The sequence below is a fragment of the Hakea prostrata genome, chromosome 6 (genome assembly GCF_041222555.1).
Source record: "Hakea prostrata isolate BN-2017 chromosome 6, UWA_Hpros_2, whole genome shotgun sequence".
Taxonomy (NCBI): domain Eukaryota; kingdom Viridiplantae; phylum Streptophyta; class Magnoliopsida; order Proteales; family Proteaceae; genus Hakea; species Hakea prostrata.
In genome coordinates this window covers 14,119,863-14,138,405 of record NC_142605.1, presented here as the reverse complement: position 1 = coordinate 14,138,405, position 18,543 = coordinate 14,119,863, and the positions used below count along the sequence as shown (strand labels likewise).

General features: G+C 34.0%; 1 protein-coding gene and 1 non-coding gene across 2 annotated transcripts; both read right to left on the bottom strand.

Moving 5' to 3' along the window:
• Nucleotides 1–7,135: 7,135 nt before the first annotated feature.
• Nucleotides 7,136–7,209, bottom strand: TRNAN-GUU (transfer RNA asparagine (anticodon GUU)). Its single transcript has one exon. It is a non-coding gene; the product is annotated as a tRNA-Asn (tRNA).
• A 5,840-nt stretch (nucleotides 7,210–13,049) lies between these two features.
• LOC149012305 (protein FAR1-RELATED SEQUENCE 5-like) lies at nucleotides 13,050–15,695 on the bottom strand. Its single transcript, XM_089157569.1, has 6 exons — nucleotides 14,881–15,695; nucleotides 14,068–14,791; nucleotides 13,440–13,502; nucleotides 13,300–13,356; nucleotides 13,153–13,216; nucleotides 13,050–13,060 (listed from the first exon to the last, which is right to left on the bottom strand). The coding sequence occupies exons 1-6, from the start codon at nucleotides 15,693–15,695 to the stop codon at nucleotides 13,050–13,052; spliced, it is 1,734 nt and encodes a 577-aa protein (XP_089013695.1).
• Nucleotides 15,696–18,543: the final 2,848 nt, after the last annotated feature.

Sequence of the window (18,543 nt, the reverse complement as noted above, 5' to 3'; positions counted from 1 at the left end):
TTGATTTGAAATTTGAATTGAAATTTGAAATTGAATTTGCCGCACCCTCATTGGATGAAATAGAGTCCTCCAAACCCGCCACCTCTAGAACCACACGATTCTGATGTAGGAGTGAACTTGGAGTCTGCACTCTCACACCGTCAGTAGGAATCCCATCCACAATAGGATTATCAACTGGGAGGTTTTCTGCAAGAATGATAGAGGGTTGAACCTGCAAACCATCCACAGAATCGTTTGAAGTAAACCTACAATGAAGACCCAAGTGGCTTTCTCGATTACATCGTGAGCACCGCAGAATATCATCCTCAAAAATTACCTTTTGAAGAAAACTAAAAACTCGAAGAGTTCCTGATTCAAGGCGCTCAATCTGAACCTCATTCACTCAAACAGCATTGACCTCCAATTCAACCAAAATTCGAGCATAATGACCAATAGAACCAAGACGAGTTCGTCTATCAAGATAAACAGGTCTCCCGACAGATTTTGCTATAGAAAGAAGCACTTTCTCATGCCAATACTCAAGAGGTAAATTAGGGAAATGAACCCACACCAACTTACCCACTGGTTGAGGAGAGTGGATATTAAAATCGGGCCTCCATCGTTGAAAATGGATGTATTGCTTTCCAACATTCCAAAAACCTCTGCGCCACACCTCAGACTATCTGCCTCACTATGAAACTTAAAGATGATAAACCCTTTCCCCAATGAATGTAAGATCACACCTTGAGAAAATTTCCAAGCACCCCTAGCTAGCTCTCACAATTCATCCATGGTTGTGATGCAAAAATTAGCTCGCCCAATCAACGAAAAACGAAACTGATTTCATTGCAGCTCGTATTCCTGTTGCGGGATTACAATCCTGCGAAACTTACCCGCTTGTATGGGAGAAGGGAGGGAATCGATCTTAGGCAACAACAAAATCCCCACTACTCCCTCATAAGATTTGTCTCCATTGGTAAGCACCTCTGGAGGCTTCAAACGTAGGAAGACCGATTCCCTAGGCACCTCCAAATTTCCTAGAGCTTCCATCTCCTCCATCTCACATCTTCCTTTCCCCGCAGTTCAAAAGCAATCCTAGTTGTCAATAAGAAAATATTAATGATTGGTCAACTATGACCAACTTACGTTAGACTTTAAGCTTACAATATCGGAAATAAATGGATATTTGTTATAAAATAAAGAAAAATATAGAATACAAAGAAGAAAGACAAGATGAGTTCAATCAGAACTAGTCCATTTAGTTGAGTGCATTACATATTTATAGTAGAAGTAATATCTACTCTGATATGGAAATATCAGAGTCTACAAAAAAAATACAATATATGATTCTTACACACAATAAGATATTCTTGATATGGAAAGATAGATTGCCACCCAAGATAGAAGGTGCATAGAATGGAAATATTGACTGCCAACATTGTGTGTTGAGATCACTGTAATTTTCAATTAAGATGGGAATGTGAATCACCAAGATTGTATGCTGAGATGGTTGAGATCTTCAATTGGAAGTATTGTCTATTGGGGGGTGATGGATATCCACAATCAATATTATTTATAACACTCCCCTTTGGATGTTCATCATTAGATAATGTATCTCGTTAAAACCTTACTAAGAAAAAACCTTGTGGGAAAAAATCTTAGTGAAGGAAAAAGAGTATACATATTTAAATAATACGTATTGGTAGTTGCCTCATTAAAAACCTTATTAGAAAAACACAGTAGGACAAAACCATGGTGAAAGGAAAAATAGTGCAGCACGTATTTTACTCCCCCGATGAAAACATCATTGAATATCTTTGAAGATGCACACTCCAATATCATATACCAGCTTCTCAAAATTTAAAATAAGCAACGCCTCAGTAAATAAACCTGTCAAGTTATCACTTGAACGAATTCAATGAACATAGATTTCAGCATTTCATTGAAGATTATGAGTGAAAAAGAATTTCGGTAAAATATACTTTGTTTTATCTCCTTTGATGTATCATCCCTTCAATTGAGGTATGCATGCAGTATAATCTTCATATAATATTGTTCAAACCCTTTCTTCTAGTAGAAGACTGAATGCTTCCTGAATGTGTTGTATCATTTATCTAAACCAAATATAAAATAGCTAACATTCATTTGTGAATAAATAACCTGTTTGAGATCTAATTTTATATAGATCAGATAAAAATCTTGCATAACAAGTAAGTTGATGTCCACATTTATAAAATAATATCATGTTAATAATTTCTCGAATATGCTAAAATATATGTTTTATAACATTTCAGTGTCTTCGTATTGGAGAAGAGATAAATCTTGCTAATACATTTATAGAAAATGTTACATCCGATTGTATATTATTAGCAAGATACATTAATGCCCCAATTGCACTTAGATATGGTACTTCAAGATCAATAAGTTTTTCATATTTTCATGGGGTTGAAATTAATATTTTATTTATGTTAAACAATCTTACAACCATTGGGATACTCAATGGATATATTTTATCCATGTAAAATCGCTTTAAAACCTTCTCTGTAGAAGTTAATTGATGAACGAATATTCTATTCGTCAAATGATCAATACTTTGTCTCTCCAAGATCTTTCATTTTAAATTCTTTCTTCAAATAGTATACTGCTTTTGGAAGCTCTTCAGGAGTTCTAGTGATATTTAAATCATCATCATATACACTTATTAAAATTAGATCCATATCCTTTAATAAAGACACAGTAATAAATTGGATCATTTTTATACTTTTCATTTAGTAAATATCCACTAAGAAGATTATACCATATATGCCTTGATAATCTTTGAAACCTTATTGAACAAACTTCCTAGGAATTTTTATGTGCTTCAGGCATTTTGAATCCTTCAGGGATTTTCATATATATTTCACACTCGAGTGAGCCATATAAATAGGCTGTAATAATATCCATTAGACGCATGTCAAAATTTTTATATCCTTGCCGATTAATAAGATATCTGAAGATAATTGCATCCACCACAAAAGAACATGTTTCCATGTAATCAATGCCAGGTCTCTGCGAAAATTCTTGTGCCATCATAATTCATGCCTTATATATCACAATTTCATTCTTTTTCTCATTTCATTTTTCGCACGAAAACTCATTTGTACCCCCCTGACTTTATACCTTCAGATATTGAACTACAGGTCCAAAAACTTTAATTTTTCAAGCGAATTCAATACTGCTTGAATTGCGTCTTTACGTTGGCCAATCATTTCTTCATTTACATTCATCAACAAATTTGTGTTCAAGATCCTTGTCTTGTTGTATTATTTCAGTAATAACATAATATGCAAAAATGTTGTCGACAACTTTATATTTTCGGTTCCATCTTTTTCTTGCAATGACATAACTAATCGAGATCTCTTCATTATTTTCAAGTACCTGCCTCTTCTGGGGTTTTATAGAAAGTTATGTCTTCAGGATCTTCATAATCAATTGTCTCCATATTATGATCATCTTGATCATTTGCTCCTTTCATTTTCTAGGATTTTATCCTTGGAACCGATTGATCTTCCATGTTTTAAACGTGGTTTAATTTCACTTGCATTGATAGATTGTCCTGCTGGGACATCAATTCTAATTGGAGCATTTACAATTGGAATATGAGATTTAGTAACTCTTAGCAGGTCAGTAAATCTGGCAATTGATTCATAATATTTATTGCATTATCCTTTGAACTTCAAGTTCACAGTGCTTAGTGCGAGGATCTAATGAGATAATGATAATGCATACAATCAATATCTTTTTCTAACTATTTGTTTCTCTCCCCTCATGTTGGAAAAACTAATTCATTAAAAAAACTCATATCATTGGCATTATATTGAATTATATAAGGAGATTCATATCCAACATATATTCCCAACTTTATTTGGGAACTCATCTTTGTGTGCTATAGTGGAGCAATTAGAACATAAGTTGCACATCCAAAAAATTTTAAGATGAAAAATATTTGGCTTCTGACCATAAGCCAATTGTAAAAGGGAGAATTTATGACAACCTTTTGGCCTGATGCATGCAAATGATGTTTTGTTCTCATAAACAATGGTTTAGCTATTAATTAGAGACATTTAATAAATAATTTTACCAAACCATTTTTGATATAAACATGAGTAACATGCTATTCAACTGTGATCTCAGTTGTTATACAATAATCATAAAGTTTGAGATGTAAATTCACCAGCATCATCAAGACAAACTGTCTTTATCTTATAATCCATAAATTATGCTCTTAATTTCATTATTTGAGCAAACAATCTCACAAACACCAAATTGTGAGTTCATAATGAACATACATGTGACCATTTTATATATGCATCTACTAAAATCATATATTATCTGAATAGTCCACATGATGGGTGAATGGGCCTATATATTTCACCCTCTATACGTTTAAACAACGTAGAATGTTCAATCTCAACTTTAGCTGGTGAATATTTAATAATAAACTTTTCTTGAGAACAAGCAATACAAGAAAATTCACTTAATTGAAGAATCTTTTGGTTTTTCAATAGATGATAAATGAATTTTCAATAATTTTTTTTTCGCATCATATTTGATCCGGGATAGTCCAACCGGTCATGCCAAATAATAAAATTATTGAAATCAATGTTCATTTGATTTATCCAAGCATGTGTTTCAATTCGTGTAGTACAAATTGAGAGAAAATATCTAATACTTTTGTGTAGATATTCATTTTTACCATTATTTGTAGTCTCAATCTGATAATCATTTTGGCAAATAGCTTCGAAACTTAATAAGTTTCTTTGAGACTTACTACAAAATAATGAATTATTCATTACCAATTTTATTCTCCTAGATAATAATAAATTAGCTCTTCTGGAGCTTCCAATCAATGTTGTATTACCAATTTTTATATGAACATTAGCTCTTGCATCATTAAATAAGAGAAATATGTATATTTTTCTCTCTCAGTATAATATGCGTCATAGCATATAAGAGAATATTCACATTCTTCATCAAAATAAAACAAAATATATTAAAAGATATATAGAAAGTCAATAAAAAAAATTATAGAGGAAAAAGATTAAATTTAAGATTAACTCACATATGAGATAAGATTTGAAGATAAAAGAATTATAAACTAATATAATATAAATTTTATTTTTTTATTTGAACTCGACTAACATAATTAAATCTTCAACTTATTATCTTCAAAGGAGTTTGCAGCATCTAGATGTGTAGTATCTGAGGCCATCAAAATCATCTCTTTTATAGGCAAAAATTGTTTAAATATAATGATTTTGGAAAATCCAATTTATCTCAACATTATTTTTATTTCTTTAATTAAGGCTTGACAAAGCTTAATTAAATATTGTGGAGTACGACAGATACATGTCTAATGGCTTTCATACCACATCGGTAACAAATATTAGCTTCATGCCTTGAATTGTTATATTGAGAATCTTTATTATTCTCTTATTTATTTCCAAAATAATGATGATAATTATTTTGTCTTTTGCCTCATCCTCTTCCACAATCATGACCATAATTTTAATTTTGCCTTCTTTTAGGCATATTATGAATTGCTACATTCACTTCAGGGAATTGAACAAAACCAATAAGACGAGCTTCATGACTTTTCATTAATAGTCCATTATTTTACTCAGCCACAAATAGGTATGATATCATTCAGAGTATTTCTTAAAACTCCTTTTACAATATTGCTATTGTAACAACAGATTTGAAGCTTGAAAATTTCAATAATAGTTTCTCCACATAATTTCAATAGAGAATTAATTTTAAAAACTACAAAACTGTATTTATTTACAATTTCAAATCTTGCAATTTCATGTGCATTTGCAAAATTGTATTTATTTACAATTTCAAATCTTGCAACTTCATGCATTTGCAGAACTGTATCATTTACAGTTTCAAATCTTGCAACTTTATGTGCATCTGCAGAACCGTATCATTTACAGTTTCAAATCTTGCAACTTTATATGCATCTACAGAGCCATATCATTTACAGTTTCAAATCTTGCAACTTCATGTGCATTTACAGAACTGTACTCATTTACAATTTTAAATCTTGCAACTTTAGGTGCATTTAACAATATTTGTGGTGCAAGTCTAACAACCACTATATACAATAAATAAAATCATTATTGGTTAATGACAAACCTCAATTGTTAAGGTAACATAATATCTTAATTGATTCTTAGATTCAATAAAATACATACCTTTTTATCACGATGCACTTACATTACAAGATGGACAAGGTAAACTCCATTGTTTACAAAAACAAGCAAGGAGGTCAATCATTCTTTTCACTTTGGAATAGAAAACATGATGATACATAGTATGCTATCTTTCTTCTCAAAATGCAATGCTTTGAGTGGAGTCGTTCACAATTACTTCAAGCGGAATCGTGTTGATAACGTGTTATAAAATAAAGAAAAAATATAGAATACAAAGAAGAAAGACAAGATGAGTTCAATCAGAACTAGTCCATTTAGTTGAGTGCATTACATATTTATAGTAGAAGGAATATCTACTCTGATATGGAAATATCAGAGTCTACAAAGAAATACAATATATGATTCTTACACATAATAAGATATTCTTGACATGGAAAGATAGATTGCCACCCAAGATAGAAGGTGCATAGAATGGAAATATTGACTGCCAACATTGTGTGTTGAGATCACTGTAATCTTCAATTAAGATGGGAATGTGAATCACCAAGATTGTATGCTGAGGTGGTTGAGATCTTCAATTGGAAGTATTGTCTATTGGGGGGTGATGGATATCCACAATCAATATTATTTATAACAATATTAATATTTTCATCAAGTAGGAATCAAACCCATGAACTCTTTGTTGAAAATTGTTAATCATACCAACTGAGCAACATTGTGTTGGTAAAAATAATAATTTCATGGGGGCATTCCGATGAAATTTGTTATCCAATTACATTGACAATGAGAACGCTGCGGTCTTGTTCGTTTAAGAGATCTTAGATAAAGATCATGAATTGTATTATCCTTAATTTCTGACAGAGTTCTCTAACTTCTAAGCCCTTGCTCCTCCCTCTTTTTTTTTTTTTTTTTGGTAAAAATAGCGACGGCATTGAAAAAAAAAATTTGAGATTCAATATACTCGCTAGAAGGAGGGCTTGAACCTCCGACCTTGTGGTTAACAGCCACACGCTCTAACCAACTGAGCTATTCCAGCTGATTATATTTTCAACATATATTAATTTATAAATGTATTTTAAGACATTTTATTAAAAAAACAAGAATTTAATGAGAAACACAATGCTGCACTTTAAATGCTCAACATTGAAGTTGAACCGGATCTTTAGTTAATATGAGAATGCGGATCTCCAAAATTGCACGTTGAGAGCTGGCTGAGATCTTCATTTGAAAATTACATCGTTTGGCATTATCTCTTTAGTGGTGATGGACATCCACAAATAAATAATGTTTATAACACTATCTCTTGGATGTCCATCAATAGATAATGTACCAAATTAAAATCTTACTAATTATAGGCAAACTCAATTAAGGCTAGATGTTCATTCCAATTTCCACTCAGTTTATGGATGATGAGTTGTACTCAAGTTTAATGGCATTATGATTTTTGCATACTACTCCAGAAACGAGAAGTGAATCTTGGGTCTTTTTCGATACCATACTCACAGGAACACCATGTAGACGCACCACATTGTCCACATACAATCTTCTTAGCCTATCCATGGTATGCATGATCTTCATCAGAATAAAGTGTGCAGACTTGGTCAATCTATCGATGATCACTCATATTGTATCGTTCCCTTTATTGGTATAAGATAAACTAGTGAGGAAGTACATGATGATGTCTTCCCACTTCCAACTAGGAATAGGACACACTTGTGGAAGACCGAATGATGGTTGTTGAACAACTTTAACTCGCTGACATGTATCACACTTGGCCACGAAGTCTTCCACATCATTCTTCAGTCCAATCCACTAGTAGTGTTCGTTCAAATCCTTATACATTTTGGTACTTCCAGGGTGTACTGTGAATACTGATTGATGTGCTTTACTCAGAATTTCCTTTTTAAGTTCTTCAACTGCTGGCATACACAATCTTCCTCTATAAGTTAAAGCACCATCGATAGACGAAAGGAAATCAAATTCTTCTTGTGGACAAAAAGAAATCTTCTCAATCTTCTCTTTCAAATCCAAGTCTGAGATTGCAGGGCTATTATCCGATCTCTCAAGGTCGATTGTGTTGACATAGCTACAAGTATTACTTTAGATCCTTCTAGCACAATCTCAAGTTCTAGCTTCATAATGGAATTCAAAAGCGGTTTGCTGAGAGAATTTATATCTTTCTCTTTTCACTTACTCATTCTACTAAGGGCATCAACAACTATATTAGCCTTTCCAGGATGATACCGAATATTATAATCATAGTTTTTTTACCAATTCTAACCACTTACATTGCCTCATATTTAGGATTTTTGTTTATGGTAGAGCGGACATTGTCCGCTCACTGCCGCGAACAGGACACGTGTTTGCTTAAAATCCAAAGGCTAGAAATGAAAATGCGGGGGGTATGAATGTAAATAATTATTTGGTTTTACACTTTTGGTTTTTAAGTAATTAAATTTACAATCAAAACCCTTAAAGTCAATGAAACATTCTCGATCAGATTTAGGGAACCCATTGAATCAAGAAAATGCTGTGATAAACCTTCCTTCTCAGGTGAAAGTGACGGCTACGGCAACGGCAACGACAACGAGGGTAGCTGCTTTTCCTAAACCCTCAACCCTTCCGCTTTCAAGTAACAATCTAACCCTTTGTTCTTACGGTACTTTTGATTGTCCTATGAGAAAGGAAATCCGAAATCGAAATCCTTGGGCTTTCCAGTGATCAAGCTTTGATCTAAAATTAATTATGAAACACAGAGAACTCTATTTTTAGAATTAGGGTTATGAATAGATAGAGTTTTTGTTAACAATTTGAAGTCTTTTTCATATCTTTTCTTCTTTTGTTAACGATTTGAAGTTTTTGTTAACGATTTGGCTCCCATGATCAATAAGTTGAGAGGAAAGACTATCCACCTATGAAGTTGAGAAGTTGGTGTAACCCTATATCTGCTAGATGATTTATGTGAATCAGGTAACCTACAATATCCATATAACCTAGGATCAAGCTTTAATTCAAGAGTTTAGAGTTAAATAGAACAATTAGTCATGTACTCATTAATGATAGGAGGAACTGGATAACCATCTTATAAAGTTGTAGTAGCTGATTTATCAGATCCATTGCAAAAGGTTGTGCAATCACTGAAGAAATTGAAGAACTCCGAAGATTGTCAATTGCTGAGTTGAAACTCTAGTACGTCCCAACTGCATTTGGTTTCTAATTCTAATATTTAGTCCTTCTTCAGTGCCACTAGTATTTCCACCATTTAAAGTTTATTTTTAAGTAATTAAGTATGTTGCAACTTGAGACCCTGCTTAGAAATCTGGAAACAACAAATATATAATTGTTTTTACACTATATCTTCAGCATTGAGCTATTCCTGCTGCTGCACTTTTCATGTGCCTCCATGCCAAATCCAGAACTATGTTTGCTACAATCTTATGCAACTAATTTGAAAAGCTCTGCAAGTTGCTTTAATCATTTTTGTTTTTTCTTCTCTATTCTTTGCTTTTTCTTTTTCTTTTTTTATTTTTCTAGTGGCCATCCTTGTTGTTCATGTCATCAGTTGAAAAGCTTATTCTCTTAGCTTGATTGTTTCTGCTTTGTTAAACTGTAGGCATTACCTGGTCATTCCTGTGGAGCACATTGCACATTTCAACAGTTAAAAACCTCAAAAGGACAATGGGAGACTATAAATTGGGTAAATTTTGAATGCAATGAATGTGTACCATTAGTCTATTTTACTTTCACCTAGTTAATCTCCAATTTTCTGTCTTTCCTAGTGAGCCATATGTTGGACGTGGGACAAACTCTACTTCACAAAGATGCACCAGACTCCAAGCAGTGCAGGTATTGAGTTTTCAGAACAGCAAACATATATATATATATATGAAAGGTGTGAAACAATGGCTTAAGCAGTGGCCAAATTTTTGGAAATTAAGTTCAGAAGGAATGATGTGGATTTACGAGTCAATAGGGGTGAATAGGAAAAGGGGGGGGGGGGGGGACACTATTCAATACCTTGTGAAGATTGAAGGTGCTCAGGTTTTCTATTTCCCACAATTTGTCTTCTTCTCCACCTTGCCATTGCAGGTTCAGTCTTTTTAGGTTGACAGATATGGAGCTTGCTCATGGACTTTTTCCTCAAATCCTAATTTCAGTCTCCATCTTCTTTCAAATGTGAAACTTGTGACTGCTTTTCTAAATTCTCTGGTTCAATAATGATTGTGCCTTCCATTTTGGAACCTTTAAAACTGCATATCTGCAAGAGCGGAAGCAATTTATATATGATGGTCAAAAGGGTTTTTAGTATCCCCCACTTCAAATGGCAGAGGAATGTTAGCATAGAGCTCCGAAGAGTAGTTGATGTGATAATGAGTTTGCTTTTTTGTTATTTACTATTAGTATATATTTTTTTCCAGGGGCCGGCAAAAGGGTGGAAGAGTCCCTCATCAGACCACGATCATAACTTTGTTGAGCTACACCTTAGTGAATATGGGAGAGTTGAGAGAAGAGATACCTCCGAGGCTCTGCCACTATTAGGTGCTAAACTGGCTCATTAATGAAAATGAAACTTAGTGCAGCTCAATCAATTCAAATGGTTGTTCTTCCCATACTTTGCAGCATTCTCACTTGAATTAAATAATCAACCTACAATGGTGTGAGAAGAAGTTGACGAAGAAGTAGAAGTAGAAGATAACTGGGGATAATAGATTCTGACATCTACTGAGAGTTTGAGAAAAGAGAAGACCATATTGGGAAAGGTTAGACTATAGCAATGGGAAGGAGAAACTTCACTTCTTCACTCTTCATTCGGTACTTCCCTAAATTATTTTATTCATAGTTTACCGCTTTAGCACTATAGCTTTGCTTGACTTTCTTTAACTAATTGTCCAAAACTTGCCCACCACTCAAAATCAGACCAAGATAACACACCTATAAGGATGACAAATAGAATAGTGAATCAATCTCATTCGCTATATATGTATAGGTGCAAATGCATTTCTTGGATAGCATTGTGATATGTTCTCTTGTTATTACAAATTGTCTTCTGCGAGTGTAGTATGAATTCGGGCCGATAGCTTGTCTTGTGGAAGGATTTGTAAATAAATGTTGCTAAAACATCAGCAATTGATATTTCTTGGATCTGAGCTTAAGGCAGAAGTAGTCAGTTTTGCTGATGCAGGTGAGTTCAAAATATACTCTTTCAGGAAAGTTATAGAAACAGGCCTTAGATCCTTGGAGGCAAACAGGCCTTGACTGGCCTTTTCTCATGTTTTCCAAACATGCGTTTGGAGCCTGTTTAAGGGAGCGTCAGCTGGGTCCCCCACCCAAAACTTTGGTGAGCTGTAGTCTAGATAGTTGTTTGCTTTTAAAGTACTGATAGCTCTTATGTTGTAGAAATTACCCAAGGAGTTCTTGATCGATTGATTGAAAACAAATTCTTTTTTATCCATTCACATTGTTACAGTTTTGAAGTTTAGTTATATGACAGAAATGGTTCAAGGTTTGAAAGGATAATTGATCAATCAGCAAAATAATTCTTACTTGTTTGGAACCTCAGCTGAAATTATGCTCAGTTGAAACTACAGTTATGTGAACAAGTCCTTGCTTTGTGGAATACCAATCTTATGTTAGACTTTCATAATAGGGATTAAACCTTTTTCCATTTTGATACTGAGTCCTTGGCTCAAAATGGAAGAGCACCTGGAGATTAACCAGGGTATGGTGGTTCGACTCCATCAGGACTCATACATTGAGTTTTTTTTTTTTAATTTATTTTTCATTTTCTTGGTGAAAATAAAGCTGGCAAAACATGAAAGTGAAAGCTCTTTTCTCTTAATTATTGTTTGGGAAATCATTGTTGAGTTCTAGACAAAACTATAGTTATTAATTAAACAATTGTAAAATTTACATCATGAAAAAAATTCACAAGTTTATGTTGTAGTAACACTTCAGAAGCTGAAGATGGAAGCTATGTTAGTGCAGAGCAATAATGGTAGTCCATTGGGAGAGAATGGCCTTTTAAAAAATGAGAGTCGCCATGAATGGACTTTTCTTAGTATTTAGCTTTTAAGAATGAACTTTTCTTAGTATTTAGCTATTAAGTTTTCCTGATCAGGCTTCCATCTTAGGAAGAAAGTTTCATATCAATCTCACAATCCATATTATTCTGTTCTTATTCAAAAAAAAAAAAATATATGTCTACAGCCATTAGCCAATTGAGAAAAAATAACAACCAACCTGACATCACACCATTCTTTGAATGTTTCATGCCAATAGAAAATTTATCTCAACGAATTTGAAATTACAGTCACATAGCACCAAAACCGTCTGTATTTTATTGCAACTTTTTCGTCAATTTCAGGAAGTTTCCTTTGATAATCATATATTAGATTTGAATTCTATTATCACTATTTAAAATTGAACCAGAAACCAAAACCGATTGACACTTTATATTCTATATGTTCTAGGGAAAATCATTGGCTTGCTTAAAAGCATTGATTTGAATCCAATTCTAGAACCAACTTGTTTATCCCGACTATTCATTTGTGTATCTTAAATACGCTATGGACTAAAACTTGAACAACAAATTTTTCAAAAAATTGGGCAGCATTTCCCCTAAAAATGACGACATTTGCAACCTGTGATGATCAATTAATTTTTTGCTTATCATAAGTCTTTACAATAATATATCAAATGTCTTTAACGAAGCATCTACCAGATTGAGTAGCGTATGATAAACAACTCCATATTCCATTTCACAAAAAAAAAAAAAAAAAAGAAGGGGGGGGGGGAATACAATAAACAATGTAGTCAATAAAGAATTAAGTTTATATTAAATAACTTTCGGTTCCACAACAGCAGCAAAAGCATCACTCAGTGATTATCTGCAGAATCAAATTCATAAAATATTAAATATTATTTTTCCTATAAAATAATAATAAACAAGTTAGGAATATAAAATACATTGATACTTTACCTGCAATGGAGAAAGAGTATCCGCTACTCCCACGATCAATAAGTTGGGAGGAAAGACTATCCACCTACGAAATTGAGAATTTAGAATGAAAAATTAATGATATTACTTAATATAATTATGTTAACTAAAGATAGTATATTACAATACCTGAACTAAAGAAGTTTGGCTCCCATGATCAATAAATTGAGAGGAAAGACTATCCACCTACGAAGTTGAGAATTTAGAATGAAAAATCAATGTATCACTTAATATAATTATATTAACTAAAGATAGTATATTATCAATACCAGAGCCAAAGAAGTTTGGGATAAGTGTATAGTTGGTTGTAGAGAATTAGGAGTTCCTTGTTCCTATAAGATGACAAGATGTTAACTAATAAGAAGAAAGAAAAATAAAATCATAACATTAGCATGAATTGTTTGAATGTTAGAAATTACCATAAGAACATCATTTGGTTGATTGATCACAAATGAAGAAGTATGTTGCCTTTTTGTACCTTGCTTGCTTTTTTTCCTCTTTTCCAAAGCACTTTTAGTTCTTCTAGTGGTTGTGCTATTGGAGCTTTCTGTTTTTTCATTTTTTTTTGTTTCAAGCCTTCACCAATATTCACATTGAAATAATCACTTGGCTCATCTTCAGGAGGAGTGGTAGGCATCACAAGAGTGTTTAAATGCTTACACGTATAAAAAAAAACATTCTTCACATATTCAAACCCCTCTATAGATCTAGAGGCTTGTGATGCAATATTCACCAAGGCACGACAAAGAAAACTATATCGTTTTGGCTCATCCATGCTTATATCTTCTTCAACTTGCTTGCCCTTGTCATATTCTATTGAGAGACTTCTAGCTACACGTGCCATCGATTCAAGATGTATGCATCAGGAATATTCTTGATATCAAGAATTTCAAACACCTTCAAAGCATGACGACACAGAATGCCAAATGACTCAAGCTTCTTACAGCTACATTCAATAACAAAATTATTTGGATTGCATTTAACATAATACTCTTTATCTGACTTCCATAGACCAACCACATATTCATGGCATTCTATATTTTCATCCCGATGCTTTATTTGGCACATATGCATCCAATCATACTCAGATTGAAAGAGATTAAAGATGTTTGGAGTATACACTAGTGCTGCTTGACACACAATAGGTGAGTGCATATGGTTGTTCCTTAGACTCTTGTTTCTTGCATCAAATTCAGCTTTCAATTCATTTTCACGCTTTGATTGAACAACCATTGCAAAGCGATTCAAGAAACATTCAATGTCCATGGTACACTTAGTATAATCTTTCATGTCAGCATTTAAGCTTTCACTCATCTGTGTACTTCGCATTCCTCCTGTGAACGTATACTTCATGTAACATTTAACCCATTTGTGCTTCAGTTTATAAGCACGATCCAACCATGAACCATCTCCAACCACATACTTAGTGTCAAAGAAGTTTGCCCATGCAATCTCAAAATCTACTTCATCTTCATACTCATATATACACTGCTGCACATGTGGTACCTCTGAGTTCCCTAAATGCTTCATTGCATTTTGCATTAGATGCGAAGTACACAAACCATGATGTGATCCAGTAAAAACTTCAGAGATTGCCTTCAACATGGCGCGGCATCTTGATCTGTAAAAATTGTTTTGGGTTCTTTATTTTTGTGAGTCTCCAAGAAAGTATTGAATAACCATTTGAATGATTCTGCCGTCTCATCATACAAAAGTGCTGCTCCAAATATAATTGTTCCTTTATGATGATTAAAACCAGTGAAAACACCAAAAGGTATGTTTTCCTTGTTTGTACAAAATGTTGTGTCAAATGTAACAATATCACCAAAGATTGCATAATCGATTACCATCTTTGCATCAGCCCAAAGTATATTTGTAATTAGTTCATCCATGTCCAATTGCACCTCATAGGTAAATCCTTCATTACGCTTAACTTGATTTTGAAAATATCGAAGCATATACCCTACTTTACCATAACGTAATTGCCCCTTACGTCGTTTGACGTTCAAATAATTATAATGATCTACAATTGTGTACCCAAGGTTATGACTTCCACCGGCTTGTGCACCCATATATTGAATCATATTCTTGGTTTTAATTCCAAATTCATTTGCCAACTCAATTTCAAGGGCCTGCACATCTGAGATTTTCCGTTGTGACCGCATAAAGTGAATGGTGTTTGGGGTGTGCAACTCGTGATTATGAGCTTCAACAAAATCATAACATTCATATTTACTGTTTCCCAAAAGCTTGATTCCCATGCGAGCCTCACATTTGGTTTTTGTCTCTGCTCTAGGGTTTTTAATTGTGGGTCTGTCACGCTTATCTTCTCCCCTGCAACCACTTTTAGAACAAGTAAACCTCCTAGATGTTATCTTCAAACTATCTCGTCTGCTCTTTTGTGCATATTGTCTCCGAATGCTAAACCCCAGTGTGCAACCATACATATTGTAGAAATGATATGCATCCTCCTCAGAATCAAATTGCATGCCAATCTTAGGCTTACTTTCATCAACTATATCCATTCTACAATGAACATGACCACAATTATTATGGCTAAAAAAAAAACATTACAACATATATCTAAAAACCAAAACAAAACCTACCAAATCCATGTTAATTCATAAAAAAATAAATAAATAAATAAATAAAGAAAAGAAAAAAATTCACAATACATAGAGGATTAGTATCATGTGTTTGTTTTTAAATTCTAGCATATTAACAAGTAATGAAATCAAGTAAATTCTCAAATCCATTGAAACAAGCTAATGACAAACCATTATTAAAAATCTTTAGTTAAGAACTCAATGAAACAGTTCATGAAAGTCTATATAGTGAACTTAACTTTAACAGAAATGATAATAACATCAACCCAACTATTTAGAAGTAAAATTTTCTAACCTGAGCCTCCCCCCCTCAAAAAAAAATTTTCAACTTTATTAATGCTTCGTAAGTTTTTTTTTCTTCTTTTTCTTTCTTCCTTAAGAGTCACCATTTAAGATGTGGGATTTTGGTCAACCAATGATAATCACGTGCCTTCCAAAATAATAATTAGTGGTCTACTTTGACAATAACTAATAGTAAAAAATTTGTGGCCTTTAACTCCTATTCAACCTTATTCAACCTTTTTGCCCTCATGCATTTCAACTTCAACGGCCATAAAAAAAAAAAGAAGAAGAGAGAAACTCAAGTGCATGATTCATTTATATGTGGTTAAGGCAACCCACCACATGAATAGGTTAGGGACTTGAGAGTTCAAGTATAGTGATATTTGGGTCCAGTTCCACTATTGAAGAATTAGTAGTTTAATTCAAAATTGCAGCCACTTCTATCTTCTTTACATCTTAATTGCCAAATTATATACTTTATGTAACAATCAAACCAGCATACGCACCACCGGCACAACATATTATATACTTTATGTAGCAATCAAACCAGCATACACACCAGCTGCACAACATGATAACAGGGCATACATGACCTATCAACACTTGCCACTAGTTTCCATTCTTCTCAGCAGCAAAGCATGAAGCAACAGTCACACACTTGCAACCTTGGGCACAGTTATAGAAGGGTTTGCCGACATCAGCAGTCTCAGTCTTGTAAATCTCACATGCCCAGCCATCCTCACATTTGCAGTATGCCTTGCCTTCTCCCAGTCCACCGAAACCCTCGGAACCAATGCTTGAGGTGGTTGCAGTACTGATCCCAGCATCAGTGATGCTCACACAGGTGCACCCTTCCTCGCACTTGAAGAACACTTTCCTGGCATCTGGGCCTTTGGTCTTGGTGATCTGACTTTTACAATTTAGCCCGAAACTACTTCTAACTCCACAAGTTAGAATGTTGATGGGGATTTGTGTTAAAAGGGGCTATATCAAATTGAACAATTAATCAAGATGAATCCTGATTTGCTGGTAAGGAATTAGAACAAGCAAAAATCCTGTAATGGAAATAGTTAAATAGAACAAACACTAATCTAGGTTAAATTTGATTAAAGAAATTTCGAACTAGAATTACGGACTCAGAGAAAGAAGAAAAGATATGAAAAAGACTTCAAATTGTTAATAAAAACTCTATCTATTCATAACCCTAATTCTAAAAACAGAGTTCTCTGTGTTTCATAATTAATTTTAGATCAAAGCTTGATCACTGGAAAGCCCAAGGATTTCGATTTCGGATTTCCTTTCTCATAGGACAATCAAAAGTACCGCAAGAACAAAGGGTTAGATTGTTACCTGAAAGCGGAAGGGTTGAGGGTTTAGGAAAGCAGCTACCCTTGTTGCCGTTGCCGTTGCTGTTGCCGTAGCCGTCGCCATCGCCTGAGAAGGAAGGTTTATCACAACGTTTTCTTGATTCAACGGGTTCCCTAAATCTGATCGAGAATGTTTCATCGACTTTGAGGGTTTTGATTGTAAATTTAATTACCTATAAACCTAAAGTGTAAAACCAAATAATTATTTACATTCATACCCCTACGTTTTCGTTTCTAGCCTTTGGATTTTAAGCAGACATGTGTCTTGTTCGTGGCAGTGAGCGGACGATGTCCGCTCTGCCGCGAACAAAAATCCTCATATTTAACTCCTTTTGGCTGAAGAAGTGCTTCAAACTCTAATGATCCATGTAGAGGGCAATCCATTCTCCATATAGATAGTGACACCAAATCTTTAATGCAAAAACTACCGCGGCTAACTCCCGATCATGAGTTGGGTGGTTACGTTCATAATCCTTCAATTGTCTCAAGCCATATGCCACTACCTTTCCATGTTGCATCAAGACACAACCTAGGCCAATATTTGAAGCATCAGTATAGACTGCCAACCCGCTAGTGTCATCTGGTAGCGTCAACAATGGGGCATGAGTCAGTCTCTTCTTCAACTTTTGGAAGTTTTACTCACAAGCATCACTCCAAATGAACTTCTCTCCTTTTCTAGTAAGCTTGATCATTGGAGCATCTAATCTAGAAAAATTCTCAATAAATCTTTTGTAATATCCTGTCATTCCTATTAAACTTCTAATCTTGGTCACAATATTGGGTCTATCCCATTTTGCGACTGCCTTGACCTTATCATAATCAACACAGATCCCTTCTGCTGAAACTATATGGCCGAGAAAAACTACATTCGATAACCAAAAATCACATTGCTGAACTTAGCATACAACTTCTTCTCTCTTAGCCTTTCTAAGGTAAATCAGAGATGCTTTTCATGCTCTTCTTCATTCTTTGAGTAAATCAAGATGTCATCGATGAATACAATCACAAACTTATGTAAGTCATCCTAGAATACACGAATCATTAGATCCATGAAGGCTGTAAGGGCATTCGTCAATCCAAATGGCATCACCTTAAACTTGTAATGTCCATAATGAGTC

Excerpts from the sequence above, each read along its gene's own strand:
- LOC149012305 (XM_089157569.1), bottom strand. The coding sequence starts at position 15,695 with ATGGATATAGTTGATGAAAGTAAGCCTAAGATTGGCATGCAATTTGAT. Across the intron at positions 14,792-14,880 it reads ATATTTGGAGCAGCACTTTT|ATCAAGATGCCGCGCCATGT; the intron begins GTATGATGAGAC and ends CAATTTTTACAG. Across the intron at positions 13,357-13,439 it reads CCCAAACTTCTTTGGCTCTG|GTGGATAGTCTTTCCTCTCA; the intron begins GTATTGATAATA and ends TCAACTTCGTAG.